At 41.6% G+C, this 16,798-nt stretch overlaps 1 protein-coding gene across 1 annotated transcript; it reads right to left on the minus strand.

The window, feature by feature from the left end:
- Positions 1 to 6,639: 6,639 nt before the first annotated feature.
- Positions 6,640 to 16,536, minus strand: LOC139460761 (zinc finger protein 721-like). The gene is made up of 2 exons (XM_071242232.1): positions 16,488 to 16,536; positions 6,640 to 9,567 (listed from the first exon to the last, which is right to left on the minus strand). Exon 2 carries the CDS (start codon positions 9,300 to 9,302, stop codon positions 7,509 to 7,511), a length of 1,794 nt encoding a protein of 597 aa, XP_071098333.1. The 5' UTR covers positions 9,303 to 9,567; positions 16,488 to 16,536; the 3' UTR covers positions 6,640 to 7,508.
- Between the last annotated feature and the right edge of the window lie 262 nt (positions 16,537 to 16,798).

Below are 16,798 nucleotides of genomic sequence, written 5' to 3' on the forward strand. Positions count from 1 at the left end.
TATAGGCTTCACACATTGTACCCATGTCGGGAATTGAACCCGGGTCTTCGGTGTGACGAGCGAACGCTTTAACCACTAGGATACCCGACCGCCCCGCTTTTAATAAGAGAAGTGAAATGATGATGGACCCAGGAAGGCATCGATACTTCTCAACATTGGATAGGGATACTGAAATAGTTCACACTGAAAGGGACAAACCATTTGATAATCTAGGAGCCTGGATTTTCTGTTAAAAGCTCATTTCTTCACATTACTACAGGGAAATAAATTGTGCTGCATGTTTTAAAAACATATACATCACCTACACCCAATCCTCTGCAGTGAGTGAGTGAGTGAGTGAGTGAGTATGGTTTTACGTTGCTTTTAGTAATATTCCAGCAATATCACGGTAGGGGACACCAGAAATAGGCTTCACACATTGTACCCATGTTGGGAATCGAACCTGGGTCTTCGGCATGACGAGGTAACGCTTTAACCACTAGGCTACCCAACCGCCCCTCCTCTGCATTGAATGACAACACATCCAAACAATCACACCTTCCAGTGCTAACGTGCACATGGATACTCAAATATTCATACGTAAACTTGAGAAGTATAGTTATGTCAAGTAAGTCAGCAGGTCGTTCGTCAACTCTAACAACAAGCATGGGTTGCTGAAGACCAATTCTAACTCAGATCTTCATGGGTCGTGCCATTCATGTGTAGTCCACTTCACCAGAGTCAAATTTACTTCATGAATAATTAAACCCTTTTAAACAATGTCATACAACAGAAATGTCATAAAAAAAAATATCCCATGACAGAACACTTTTCTCAGTGTGTCAAGGCTGAAAGGACAGAACGACACTTGTATCCATGTCTGGTCCTTCTTATTCTACAGACCTGTCCAAACTGGGTCCTGTAAACTCATAAATGTAATGCTGATACCATCGTCTATATTTCCACCAGTTTATACTCTCCAAAGACTGACCTAACAAAACCAATTATACGTATTCGCTTGCCATATATCATGTGTATTGAAATGGACCTGTACACCAGTTCCTTCGCAGCATAAAATATAATGACAACACTCACTCCGCACATAGGCCCCATTCCACAATGGGAGCTTAGTGCCAAGATGATCGTAACTTTTGTACTTTAACATAGACTTACAACTGTTGTTGTACTAAGATTATTGCAACACTCATATCTTAACATCCTGGCACTAAGATGATCGTAATACTCATACTTTAACATAGACTTACAACAATCCTAGTGCTAAGATGATCGTAATACTCATACTTTAACACAGACTTATGATAATCATAGCGCTAAGACTATTGTTATGCTCATTCTTTAACATAGACTTACGACAATCATAGCACTAAGACGATCGTAACACTCATTCTTTAACATAGACTTACGACAATCATAGCACTAAGACGATCATAACACTCATTCTTTAACATAGACTTATGATAATCATAGCGCTAAGACGATCGTAATGCTCATTCTTTAACATGGACTTACGACAATCATAGCACTAAGACGATCATAACACTCATTCTTTAACATAGACTTACGACAATCCTGTCACTAAAATGATCATAACACTCATACTTTAACATAGACTTACGACAATCCTAGCGCTAAGACGATCGTAATGCTCATTCTTTAACACAGACTTACGACAATCCTAGCGCTAAGATGGTCGTAACACTCATTCTTTAACATAGACCTACGACAATCCTAGCGCTAAGACGGTCGTAACACTCATACTTTAACATAGATCTATGACAATCCTAGCGCTAAGACGGTCGTAACACTCATTCTTTAACATAGACCTACGACAATCCTAGCGCTAAGACGGTCGTAACACTCATTCTTTAACATAGACCTACGACAATCCTAGCGCTAAGACGGTCGTAACACTCATTCTTTAACATAGACTTACGACAATCATATCGATAAGACGATCATAATGCACATTCTTTAACATAGACTTACGACAATCATAGCGCTAAGACAGTCGTAACACTCATTCTTTAACATAGACCTACGACAATCCTAGCCCTAAGACGGTCGTAACACTCATTCTTTAACATAGACCTACGACAATCCTAGTGCTAAGTTTGCTTTGAGGAAGGGGCCCAGGAAACTCAGAATAAACCTTTCAAAAGTAAAACAATATTGTTATCCAGGTTTTGTCTATTCATATGAAGTTCACTGCAGTGTATGAAATATTTATTTCAAGTTTCAACAAGGTTATAGAACTTCAAGCTGAGTCAATGCGTTCTTGTCACTTACTCTTGTGATAAGGGACCATTGGGTCTTCAGCAGCCCATGCTTGCCATTAAAGGCGACTATGTTTGTTGTTAGAGGCGACTAACCGGATCGGGTGGTCTGGCTCGCTGACTTGGTTGATGCATGCCATCGTATCCCAATTGTGTGGATCGTTGCTCATGAGGTCTATCACTGGATTGTCTGGTCCAGACTCGATTATTTACCGACCGCCATCATATAGCTGGAATATTGCAGAGTGCGGCATTAAACAATAACAAAAAAAGCTAAGTCAAAAAAGGTTGCAGTATATCATTGAAATAAAAAAAAACAGGCATTCAAAATCCACTGAACATTTTAGCAGGAAATTCCCAGTTTCGAACTTTTATATTTGACATTTGAAAAACAATATTATAGCTCACAACACAGAAATTAAGCTAGCCTGTCAGGTTAACTAGATTCTATTTTCACCAGTCAGACAGAAAATGAAAGCAGCCACAGTAGCTTATATTGCACACTGTGACTGAATTACCATTTGTCTGTTGGATAACACTGCAACTCGGCAATATTGCAGCCATATTTCATGGACTGAAATAATCAAGTCTTGACAAGACAATCCAGTGATTGACAAGATGAGGATTGATCTATGTCTATCAACCAAGTCAGCGAGCATGACCACCCGATCCCATTAGTCGTCTCTAATGACAAGCATGGTTGCTTAAGACCAATTTGAAGCCAGATCTTAATGGGCTGTACCATATTAACAATCACATGGATAAAACTCAACCAAACTGATAAAATGAGACTACCAAAACTATCAGCACTAGTAAATTAACCACAAAGTCCCTGTACATAACAATATATTCATAATATAACATAATTTCATTGTTTGTCAAGGCTCATAACCAACCTATTACATCTATCCTGGGTTATTATATTTCTCAAGACAGGAACATCTGTCCAGCATTCATCATTGAAATGAAAGCTGATATAGCCAATATTCATGACATTGATGGACTATAAAAAGAAAACTCATCTGCAAATATAATGTTGTGATGCGAGGTTAAATCTTAACTCACTCACACATTATAAAACTTACCAAATCATTGGTAATCAAAAACAAAGATATTGATCTTACTCACTCACCGACTCAAACACTGTCAATAACATGTAAAAGATACCAAAATCATTGATAATTTTAAAACAAAACCTTGACCTCATTCTCTGTCTATAACGTATAAAAGTAATTAAAATCACAGGAAATTAAAAAAATATATTGAACATTACTAGAAATGAATTGGCAATCTCTTGAAGTTGCTCTCAAACCATGGAGGATTTGGTTGGTTGATTTGTTGTTTAACGCCGCACTCAACAATATTCCAGCTGTATGACGGCGGTCTGACCAGACATCATGAGCATCGATCCACGCAATTGGGATCAATGACATGCATCAACCAAGTCAGCGAACCTGACCCGTTAGTCGCCTCCTACGACAAGACCATGCAGGACACTGATGCCTTATTTGGACAGAGTGTAAACCAAATACACCCCTAGAAGAAGCAAATCACTGTTTACTACATCCTGTACATAGGCCTATCCAGTTTTTTTTTAAAAACAGACCATGGATTATATTCTGGCTCAAATACGTTCTTAAACGTAACTTGTCCTGCAGGGCAGGTAGATATATTATTATTACCATTTTTTGGTAATCAACCTTTGAGTGGAGGTTATTTACAACAGAGAGAACAAAATAATTGACAGTCACTGCCATTCACATTCATCTACGCCCATTCAAAGTCACTCAGCCAGGAACCAACAATCATAGGTTTCTGGCATGACAACTAGCAATGGAGGACTGGACACATTCTAGCCCGAGGCCCACAGGTTCCGAGTTAGTCACCTCTATCAACTAGCAATGGAGGACTGGACACATTCTACCCCGTGGCCCCACTGGTTCCCAGTTAGTCACCTCTTTCGACTAGCAATGGAGGACTGGACACATTCTAGCCCGAGGCCCACAGGTTCCCAGTTAGTCACCTCTATCAACTAGCAATGGAGGACTGGACACATTCTACCCCGAGGCTCCACAGGTTCCCAGTTAGTCACCTCTATCGACTAGCAATGGAGGACTGGACACATTCTACCCCGAGGCTCCACAGGTTCCCAATTAGTCACCTCTATCGACTAGCAATGGAGGACTGGACACATTCTAGCCCGAGGCTCCACAGGTTCCCAATTAGTCACCTCTATCGACTAGCAACGGAGGACTGGACACATTCTACCCCGAGGCTCCACAGGTTCCCAATTAGTCACCTCTATCGACTAGCAATGGAGGACTGGACACATTCTACCCCGAGGCTCCACAGGTTCCCAATTAGTCACCTCTATCGACTAGCAATGGAGGACTGGACACATTCTACCCCGAGGCTCCACAGGTTCCCAATTAGTCACCTCTATCAACTAGCAATGGAGGACTGGACAAATTTCTGGCATGCCCAAGGGACGCATTTCTGCACAGTGAATAGCGGCACCATAGACGACTGGGCCACCCACATGGAGCATGGGTATGGATAAATATCGTGCTGAAAAACCTAGAAAAATAATCAGGGCGAACAGGGATTTGAACCCACAACCATAGATTTCTGGTTTCTCCAGGGGACCCCCTCTGCACCAAGAATTGCGGCGCCTTAAGACAACCGCCCCCCATGCCCCTGTTGTGCAATGTGAGGCAACAAACAAACACTTACTTTTTTATGCAAACAATGCTTTTGTTTTACAAAATTAACCTTGTCAGTGGTGAGCGCTACCAGAAGGGCAGGACATGTTTCTCCTTCTTCAGAACACTAGCTGCCGCACTGATTTTCAGTGATCCATTCATATAATTTACCTCTATTTTGCCTTTTACACCCAAAGGAATCTGTTGCAACAGGTAATTAAGACTTGTTATTCTCTGGAGTTGATGTTTTATATTTAAAACTATCGTCACAGTACTCAACATGGGCAGCGATATTTAAGCTATATGACGGTAGCATGTAAATAATCAAGTCTGGAGTAGACAATCCGCTGGTGGATGTAACGAGCAACCATCTACACGTGCCAATCACACCATCAACTAAGTCACTGAGCCTGACTACCTGATCAATCACCTTCTTTGTCCAGCACAGGTTGTTGGGGACCAATTCTCACCCAAATCCCCACAGGTTCCCAGTTAGTCACCTCTATCGACTAGCAATGGAAGACTGGACACATTCTGCCCCGAGGCCCACAGGTTCCCAATTAGTCACCTCTATCATCTAGCAATGGAGGACTGGACACATTCTACCCCGAGGCCCACAGGTTCCCAATTAGTCACCTCTATCGACTAGCAATGGAGGACTGGACACACTCTACCCCGAGGCCCACAGGTTCCCAATTAGTCACCTCTATCGACTAGCAATGGAGGACGGGACACATTCTACCCCGAGGCTCCACAGGTTCCCAATTAGTCACCTCTATCGACTAGCAATGGAGAACTGGACACATTCTACCCCGAGGCTCCACAGGTTCCCAATTAGTCACCTCTATCGACTAGCAATGGAGGACTGGACACATTCTACCCCGAGGCCCCACAGGTTCCCAGTTAGTCACCTCTATCAACTAGCAATGGAGGACTGGACACATTCTACCCCGAGGCCCACAGGTTCCCAGTTAGTCACCTCTATCGACTAGCAATGGAAGACTGGACACATTCTGCCCCGAGGCCCACAGGTTCCCAATTAGTCACCTCTATCATCTAGCAATGGAGGACTGGACACATTCTACCCCGAGGCCCACAGGTTCCCAATTAGTCACCTCTATCGACTAGCAATGGAGGACTGGACACACTCTACCCCGAGGCCCACAGGTTCCCAATTAGTCACCTCTATCGACTAGCAATGGAGGACGGGACACATTCTACCCCGAGGCTCCACAGGTTCCCAATTAGTCACCTCTATCGACTAGCAATGGAGAACTGGACACATTCTACCCCGAGGCTCCACAGGTTCCCAATTAGTCACCTCTATCGACTAGCAATGGAGGACTGGACACATTCTACCCCGAGGCCCCACAGGTTCCCAGTTAGTCACCTCTATCAACTAGCAATGGAGGACTGGACACATTCTACCCCGAGGCCCACAGGTTCCCAGTTAGTCACCTCTATCGACTAGCAATGGAAGACTGGACACATTCTGCCCCGAGGCCCACAGGTTCCCAATTAGTCACCTCTATCAACTAGCAATGGAGGACTGGACACATTCTACCCCGAGGCCCACAGGTTCCCAATAGTCACCTCTATCGACTAGCAATGGAGGACTGGACACACTCTACCCCGAGGCCCACAGGTTCCCAATTAGTCACCTCTATCGACTAGCAATGGAGGACTGGACACATTCTACCCTGGGGTGTTCAGGAGTCATTTCATCTGGGGTAAGTGGTAGCTTGGACATTTATCAACACAAAATAAGTGTTATACAGCCAAAGGCTACATGGTGAAGTGAGATTAGGTGAAATGGGGTTTATCGTCGCGTTCAAGATGTGCAATATGTATGCACTTATGCGGCTGCTTGAACCACTGAGATATCATGCTGCAGTTTAACATAAAAAACACACTCAGACACAGTATACTGACTCAAAACCGTCAGTCCTTGCTTAAGCCCCTTAATGCCGAGCGTCAGGCAGGGTAACAACAAGTACCAGCTCATAACGTGTTTTGGTATAAAGCGCCCAGGAATCAAACCCCTGACCTTATGCTCTCGTGGCAGACGCTCTACCACTAGAAGTTGGAGGCAGTTCAAAGGCTGCAAGAAAGTTCAAGATATATGGAAATAAAGACGGTTGGTACTAATTTATTTCCAGGTGCATATAATCAAATTCAGGTTAAATATTAACTCTAAATATTAAAATTATTGGCAACCTCACAAAATTATTGGTAATTTAAAAAACATATTTACAGTTATAGAAATTAATTGGCAATATATTGAACGATTTTGCTTATCGAACAGTACTACTAATGCCATATTAATATTGACTGTAAACCAAACCAAGCCATCGATAATGGACACAAAATGTTTGGGGATTTTTTACGAAATTGGGACGTCAGTCTTCACTACAAAAAAAATACCGCAAAAAATAGCCATGATATCTAACTTGTTTTGTTCAGTATATAATCAGGTTGACTCATTTTCCCATTGTTTATCAGCAAACTGATTTCATCAACACATATTCCTGGCTCAGGAGGAACTGCCATGTTCCTCCATGTGGGTCAGGAGTTCTGTCACCTCAGCAAAGCTCATCTCACACACCCCACAAGTATACTCCTCCTTGGTGTGCACCCTCCTGTGGTTGTTCAAGCTCCGGCTGTTGGAGAACTCCATCCCACAAACCTCACAGTTGGCTTTCCCTCCTCCAGTATGGAAAGACTTATGGCCATGGAAGGCCATGAGCGACTTAAAAATCCTGTCGCAAGGCTTACAGTAGTACTTTCTGCCATCGCTGTGTTGAACAAGTTTGTGTCGCTCAAGGTAGGACAGATATGTAAACGCTCTGTCACAAATGTCGCACTTCCATAACTTCTCCGTTGCGGAACTGGTCATGTTTGGTCGATCTGATGACCCGGACATCGGACCATGCGACAACCCGTCGTCGGTATTTTCTTCAGATCCCGTCATCCCGTCATCCATATGATCCCATGATGTCTGTCGCTGATCAGCCGAGCCCTTCATGTCCCCAGCAGGGCTGCAGGACAACTGAGAGTCGGACACAGACATCAAGGATTCCTCTCCAGGGTCAGATGATGCCAGGGTGTCCTTTGAACTCTCCATCACGAAGACCACAGAACTGTTCCCAGGACTACCTGCTGCTGCATCCCCAGACTTACACAACCCCGACACGGACTCATCCTGACTCGCCTTACTCTCCTTCTCGTGAGTGAAGATATGGCTCCTGAGCATCTTGGATGTCCTGAAAGACTTGGAGCAAACTTCGCAGCTGAACGGCTTCTCTCCAGTATGTAGTCGCTCGTGTTCTTTCAGCCTAGTCGGGGTCCGGAACATCTTGTCACAATGCTTACAGGCATAAGGACTCTCCCCCGTATGTTTGAGTTTATGAAACTTCAGACTACCTGACTGTGAGAAAGCATGGCCACAAACATCGCACCTGTACGGCTTGTCGCCATTGTGAACACGCATATGAATCGTCAGTTTGCCGGGCTCTAGAAACAACTTCCCACACACATCACACTCCTGTGTCTTCAGGCCCTTGTGCTGCCTCATGTGTATGTCATACTGAGTTGTGAAAGGAAACGTCATGCCACAAAGGGTACACATATTCTTTACTCTTGTATGGACCTTTTTATGTTTGTTCAAATTCGAAGCTGACGACAGAACCTTTTGGCAAACATCACATTCATGCTGTTTTTTCTGTTCCAAACTTTTTCCACTTGACATATTCGCATATAAAGACTTGACACCATAAGCTTTAATAGCTGAAAGTCTCTCAGTTTCGGATAAGTGTTCTGTCGCTTCTGAGGCAGAGCTCAGCCCGTTCTCAAGTCTTGCTCTCGGTTTGGCAATGTGGCTCTGCATATGTTGCTGCAGTTTCGATGGACTTGTGAACAATTGCTCGCAGATTTCACAAGTCACGAGACCTTCTCTAGTGTGCATCTTTTTATGGATGGACAAAGATGACGGGTGCCGAAATGTTTTATGGCATATGTCACACTCATATGGCTTGAGGTCAGTATGACTGACCATATGAACACGAAGTAGATACGGCTTGTAGAAGATCTTCTGGCAGACACTACACACATGACACTTGGTACCCGTGTCATCAATGATCTCTGTCTCAACCTCACCACCGCCACCACCACCACCACCAGCCGACGAGGCTGTGTCCTCAGCTTCACTATCATTGATCATCTGGGAAATGATATTGGACACGTGGGAGCTAGCATAATTTGCATGGGCAACATCAGATTTACTGACGTTGATATTCTGGTCCATTTCACCCGTATCTGGATGTTCCATGGTTACTATGGAAACTGAACTTTTGACAAAAAGTGCAAAACCTGATTCGAACAAACCTTCCACTGGGGTATGGTTAAGGTTCAGGCTGTTTCCAGCATATGAATATCAACTGGATCGAGGTCTCATGGATATTGCGCCACATAACTTGATGGCGCCAAGAATTTCACCGGCTGCTCATGTAAATCACAGGTAATGGAACAGGTGCTCTTCACAATGCCAAGTTCATCTTCCATCACCACATCACTGCCCAACGCATGACTTCAACCTGTTAAAGAGAATACAGAAATATAATACTGTTGGATAAATTGAGATATTAGCCTAGTGTTTCTGTTCGTAAATATCATGTATTCGGAATAAAGATGGTCATCTTCCTGAGGCAAGCGTGTCCAAGAGCCTATATCATGTATATCAGAGACAAGTTTGTACCCTTGCTACATCAAGGCCACTTTTCTCGGTTCGACTCTGGCGCCACCTCACGTAGATCACGAGTTGTGCCCCTTGTAATGTTAACGTGATATCCAATCAGATCGCAGTTCTTATCTGGTATAGCTTCACAAAGATGGTGACTACCATAGGCGACGATCTAGTTAATCAGATAAGAGAAAAAAATTGTGATTTCATCCCTGACACAAAAACATAGCCAATCGTTGTTGGGTTTAAAAGATGAAAAAGACATATTCGTGTCAACAAAGACAGGCAGCAGTAAATCACTTTCAGATGAAGGTGTACCAGTCGTGGATGCTGATGTCGTAAAACATTCTCTGACTGGACTATCAATATGTGTGATAGTCCAATCATATTTAGCACAGGAAAGTGGCTTGATGTGGCAAGGGTGGAAACAAGACTATGATAAAAAGGCTAGTGGATGCTCTTGCCTCGGTACGGTAGGGGAGGTGATCATGCCAGCCTTTAGCTTATGCCCAGGAGTGTGATAAATTTGTTACCCCACGTTATTCGTAAAATAATCAATGTTCAACACATAATAAGACCCAATAAAGAAACTAATGATGAATACAATGTCAGAGTGAACTCACCCATGTATTATAATGTTTGTTTGTTTGTTTGATGCTTACGCAGCACTCAGGAATATTCCAGCAATATGATTTGTTAGTTTGTTGTTTGTTTGTCTTCAGCAACCCATGCTTGCCATAAAAGGCAACTATGCTTGTCATAAGAGGCAACTAACAGGATCGGGTGGTCAGGCTCGCTGACTTGGTAGATACATGTCATTGTATCCCAATTGGATGGAGGCTCACGATGTGAATCACTGGATTGTCTCGTCAAGACAGCAAATTCCAGCTATATGACGGCGGTCTGGACAAGACGACCCAGTGATAAACATCATGATCCATGTAATTGGGATACGATGACATGCATCAACCCAGACAGCTAGCCTGACTACCCGATCCTGTTAGTCATCTCTTACGATATCCTGTTTATCTGATAGTAATACCAAGTTTATCATACTGTTTTACTGCATCCTTTTTTAACGTCTTTTACTTTAAGTATGGCGAGGCCAGGAAGCGAACCCCAGACCTTCCACTCTCTGGATAGACACTCTACCGCTAGACCACAAGGGCGGTTCATACATACAAAATAAGTTAAAATATTCGCTTACTGGACTGCTGTTTACGTCCTTTCGAAAGGAGCAATTTCACCCTTTGGGACAAAGAGATTGGCCATCTGGTGCGACAGCCAACAAGTCTTCACGTTATTTCAGTTTACGACTGCCTCCGTGGTCTAGTGGTAGAGTGTCGGCCCGGAGAGTGGAAGGTCCGGGGTTTGATCTCCGACCCCGTCAAACCAAAAGACGTTAAAAGATGGTACTTGTTCCAAGCTAACACACGACGTTGTCACAACGTTGTGGAAAGGTTGTTGATTGGTAACGTCGTGAAATAACGTTGTCACAACGTTATTATAACGTCAACGTGCAACGTTATTTCACAACGTTATAACAAAGTTGCACATTTATGTTGTGAAAATGTTGTGCATCGTACATCACACAACGTTTTGTAACTACGTTTCTGAACCGTCGGTGAAAGGTTATAGAGTTTGCTTCTCGGTAGTCATAAAGGAATAGAACTGTTTTTTCAAAATCAACATGAATTTGTCAGAATACCAAGGCAGTAATGCATTACGGTTACCTGTCTGTTTATTCGGCATTTGAATTTTCATCTCTTAAATACTAAAATTTCAAGAACGTAATTTCGTATCTCTATGACTACGTTAGTGTTACGGTTACATTGTAACGTTATTCAACAAAGTTGCAAATTAACGTTGTAATAACATTGTGCTTTGGACATTACAACACTTTTTGTAAATGATGTTTAGGAAACCACTTCTACCATATCTTAGTTTTATTTTTTTTAAACATATAGATCTATTAATGAAGTTATCTGTCTACTTAATGGTGTCACAAGCAATATCACAGTTAAAAACAATTAGCTCGCATTTTTTGCAGCGTGAGAGGGACTGCCGAAAAGTTTAGCCTGTTGCCTCGTGAAGTGAAGTCAGAATGACGTCACATTGTCGCGAAAGATTTGTTGTCACCAGCCACCTTAGTTCAAGCTCACTCCAGACATATTATATATAAGTGATTGTGCAGCAACTGGAACTGGACAGATGATCTGTTAATTCGGATGAGGTAAGTTAATTTTTCAAAAGCAGTCTTCACTTGTTGATATGTTTCTGTACATGCAGATAGCCAAATGATTTAAATGTATCGTATTATGCAGAAGTGGCGGGGTTTAGAATGCAGTTTGCCGGTCACTTTCACTGAGCGTCAGTATTTGATACACAGAACATGAAGTATATATAGAGGTGAAGGAGGCCCAAGATTTTTTTCCATTTTATTATTTTATGGATACCAAGGGTAATTACCAAGGGCAAGCAGTAGCCTATATGTTTGACCAGAATTCAGTCTGGCGGCGTTTTGTGGTCGTCATATTATGTTCGGGTTTCGATCGTAAGGGTCTGTAAATAGGCCTAACTTACATGTATGCATCGCCTACTGACCACTGACAGTTATCGCCATTTCTTCCTTGTTATTTGTGAAATCATTACTGTTTAAAGTTTACATGTACTAATCTTCTGACTTTGATTTTTGTGAGACAATGTGGCTCATTCGGGCCTTGGGAAATGTTGAGTAGATTTCTCTTATACAGCAAAGAGAGGGAATCAAAACAATGGAAGTATTTTCAGATCGACTCTCTGTAGGCTGCTAGTTATAGCCCTAGTCTAAAGCGCTCAATGTTATGAAAAATTGTATTGTAGACAGAAACATACTTGTTGTTTCCGAAAAGGCCTAATTGGCACTGACTGAAGTAACCTAAATGTGGATCATCTGGTTGCTGGTGCTGTCTATAAAGTTTATTTTAGCAAGGCGCTTATCATGTGCATTTTCAATATTTCCAAAAAAGAATCAATTCATCATTTTCCGATAACTAGATCTATGTCCGACGCCCTTCTAATGAAAACGAGCAAAAGAGAAACGTGTCTCTCGTCGCACGCTATGACGGGGTGTTTGAGGTATTGTCCTCGCTGGTGATAAGCTAGTCGATAGTCAGAAGTTAAATATCACCATATATTGTCAGTGAGTTGGTCATCGTTTGTTGATATTTAATGTGAGATAGGTGTAGCCAATGTGCACCAATGAAAAATACAATGGAATTGATAGCAACCATATTCGTTCGGTTTTCGAACTCCATATGTTGCCATGTAGGCTACCATACTACAGAATTATATTTAACGATATTGATCTGTATTATGTTCACTAAATGTAGTAACAAATAAATTTCATATGATACTTGGTTCTCTGAAACATTTTGACAATGAGAGAGAATAAAATGGTGATCGAAAACTGAACGAGTAAGTTCCAGTGCTCGCTACGAAATCGTACAGTAGCTATATAAACGGTGCTGCGATGAAGATACGAGTCGTAATTAGCTACAATGCCTCTCTAATATATCTGTTCCCGTTTGGATTCCGGTTTAGAAAAGGTCCCTAACAAGCCATATGTTTGTACTAACATGAGTGTGTGTCATTGTACTCCGACAGAGGTTGTGAGACGTGGCTCACTATAACAATCACGGTTGTGCCTGACCGCTTTGTCAGACCGGTGTAGATCTACATGGAAACCAAATTACATTAGATGTTTTTTTTATGATGGTACTCATAATTTGGTAACTTATATCTGTAGCCTGAGATATTTCCGATCGGACGTTATACATGGGGACTTTGGATTTACAGTTTTTCCTATATTTTAGGCAATTATACAATGTACATGTATGTTATCTTTTTGGATCGACTATAGATCTAAATGTATGCTTATTGAATACAGTTCTAGTTTTGACCTTTTTTTATATGTTTTCGTTGCAGCAAGGGGGAAAATGTTACACGACCATTCCAGGAGATAAAATCAAGAATGTTGAATCATCGAGGAACACACCAAATAAACCCTGGGCTGTGAATTATGTCAACGTAAGTACAATTGTTCACAGTTACATTCCATTGTCTATCCATGTTAATTGGTTTATTTTCTTTTGCTTTAAATGAATGCGAAGAATGTGGATCTATTTATATAAATCTATGCTCGTACCACGTTTTGTATTCAACCTGATTCTTGATGTCTCTGAATGAATGTTAAAATGTGTTTCCATCAGACACTTGCATTATACATTATTGTTTGAATATTGATAAAGCCTTATCTCCAAATGAATGTTTCTCGTCATATGATATCTTTCAAGTACCTCTTCGAGATTTATTAAGCTGTTTGTATTTCAGGGGAGTGGAAGTGAACACCAAAGAAAGAAGATTCTGGCATTCAATAATTTCAAAAAGTGCATAAATTTTCAGTTATCTAAAAATATTAAAATATCAACACAAATGTGTCTTGGAGTTCTTTGTTGAATGATGCCGTCGCATAACTGAAAGATGAAGTATACTATATGGACTTGATTAGAGACCGACCATTTAATATTCAAGGAGGTGGGGACCTGGAACTTTTCTATTGGGATTACATGTTTTCGGTCACAGCTACAAAAGCAGATATGTGATTTTATTTAACTCTATGAGCCTGAAGATAAACACCTTACAACTAGATTTTGGTGGCAGACATTTTTTATAAATCGGCATCAGTCCGGACTAGTAGCCTGCAACCTCGGGGTATCGCGGTACTTGTCATGTACGCTAAACGGAACAAAATGAACTCACTAACCTTTATGTTTATTCGTGTTCTCTGTATCAGATATCATTCATGTTATCAAACAATGCATATTTTACTGATAAAAGTTCATTATTTACATTAGTAGCTCCGAGTAAAAGCCGGGCCTCGCGCTCTGTCTGACAAGGGAGAGAACTCCATCGTATCGCGGTACAGAGAAAAGTTGTGTATGGAGGTCCGAATTGGACAAAAAGAGGACATAATTCTACCAACCACTTTGTATGATCATGCCAGACATCAGTGATTTGTCCAGACAAGTGCAAAGACAGCACAAGTAAAATTCTAAATGTGTTATCAGCAATAGGTATTCAATGCATATTTACCGAAAAGTAAGAGAAAAATGTTTTTATAAGTCAACATCAAAATATCAGAAATGATATTTTAAGATTGTTTAAAAATAATTGGATTACAATAATTGGTCACAAAATGGAAAAATGTTAAATGTCAACAATAAATATATAAAAAGCACTCCTAGTATGCCCAAAGTATGTATTTATCTTTTGGTTACTAGTGAAGAACGTATTTCTAAGATTGGCATTATGGCCCTTATGATCTCCCAATAGATTCTGGGCACAGTGCGGGAAAAAATGTGCGGACTACGTAACTTCCGTTACCTCATTAGTCGCCATGAATATGCAGATGATCTAGTTCAGGTCGATGGAGAAAGTTTACTTGGGGAACTGCGGGTTATATCGTTGGCCATTGATAGATGGGGGTAAGGCAATATTACAACAGATGCCAGAAATATGTATCAACGGATTAATAACTCCTTACTTACAGCAGACGGAACATTCCGTGGAAATTGAAATTGTTTACGAAGTGAGCACTTCCTGGCTACTGATTTGCATTAATAGACAGCCGCTAAGAGGCGTGTCCCGCGTGAACTATCGGAAATCACAAATGCCGCGATACGATGAATGCCGCGGTACCATGGGGTGCGAGTATACAAGCACACACACACACACACACACATCGCTATAGAAGTGCAATAATCTTGGACGCGACGTTAAACCCCATTTCACCTCACATCACCTATTCAAGTTTACACTGATTTCTAAGCAGGATTTCTAAACACTGGCCTTGACTTTCAAGATCAACCAAACAAATACCGGAATATCAATAGATGGAACAGGTGTTGATGGATAAGATATTCAACATTTTGTAATCAGATTGGTTTGGTTGGTTGGTTGGGATAGAATAGGTCTTCAGCAACCGATGCTTGTCGTAAAAGGCGACTAACAGGATCGGGTGGTCAGACTCGCTGACTTGGTTGATGCATGTCATCGATCCCAAATGCATGGATCGATGCTCATGGTATTAATCACTGGATTGTCTGGACCTGACTCGATTATTTACAAACCGCCGTCATATAACTGGAATATTGCTGAGTGCGGTGTTAAACAATAAACAAACAAACCAAATCATATCCCACATTGCGTGTATCAAGCGTCATGATGGCAATCACTGGATCGTCTGGTTGAGACTAAATTATTTACAGGCCATCGTCGTATACCGGAATATTGCTGAGTGCCACCTTAACAACAAACACACATTCGTCCATTGAAATTAAACTGTATTTTGCCAAGCTAGACCGATAACCTAAATGTTGCTGTGGGCCCATGGGCGAGAGACCCAGGCCCGCAATATATGATGTGCTCGGTATGATTAGGTGAACTAAAAATATGAATCTTGAAGCCTGAAAAATACGTATTCCTTATCCATGATAAATATCCGGGGGGATAGGTAGAGAGTGGAGAAAACCACCCGTTTTCATTATGAACAGCGTTACTATACGTGGCTTGCCCTATAATGAGGCACATCTGCAGTTCACGTCAAAAACTGATTATCTTCAATTTAATGCCATGGATGTGTAACGACTTGAAGTAATGCGTGCCTTATCCATAATGGTGAATTTTTCGAGTGTGTAGTGAAATTAATTTTTAAAATAAACGCCAAATACTCACTATTGTGTTGGCATTTTCCACATTTTGACGACCTGAGAAGCCATTTTGTTGCAGACGTGTTGCGGCGCACTGTTACATCAAGAAATAGAAACGTGTTCCAAAACGTGATATGACATCCGAGCTTGTAGTCAGGTACGCGTAGGTGTTGTCAACTCGAACACACTGAAACTCCGTGAACTCAGAATATATTGTCTTACGGGTTCACAAATATTGTCTGAACTTTCAAATACACATCAACAATAAAAACAAATGTACCCAAACACACGCTATAACTGCGATCGTTCCACAGGCCTCTCTCGGTTTCCGGCATA

The sequence above is a fragment of the Haliotis cracherodii genome, unplaced genomic scaffold (assembly GCF_022045235.1).
Source record: "Haliotis cracherodii isolate W230 unplaced genomic scaffold, xgHalCrac1.p SCAF_14, whole genome shotgun sequence".
NCBI classification, from domain to species: Eukaryota; Metazoa; Mollusca; class Gastropoda; order Lepetellida; family Haliotidae; genus Haliotis; species Haliotis cracherodii.

Bases quoted from the DNA above. Each gene is read 5' to 3' on its own strand.
- LOC139460761 (XM_071242232.1), bottom strand. From the start codon at position 9,302: ATGGAACATCCAGATACGGGTGAAATGGACCAGAATATCAACGTCAGT.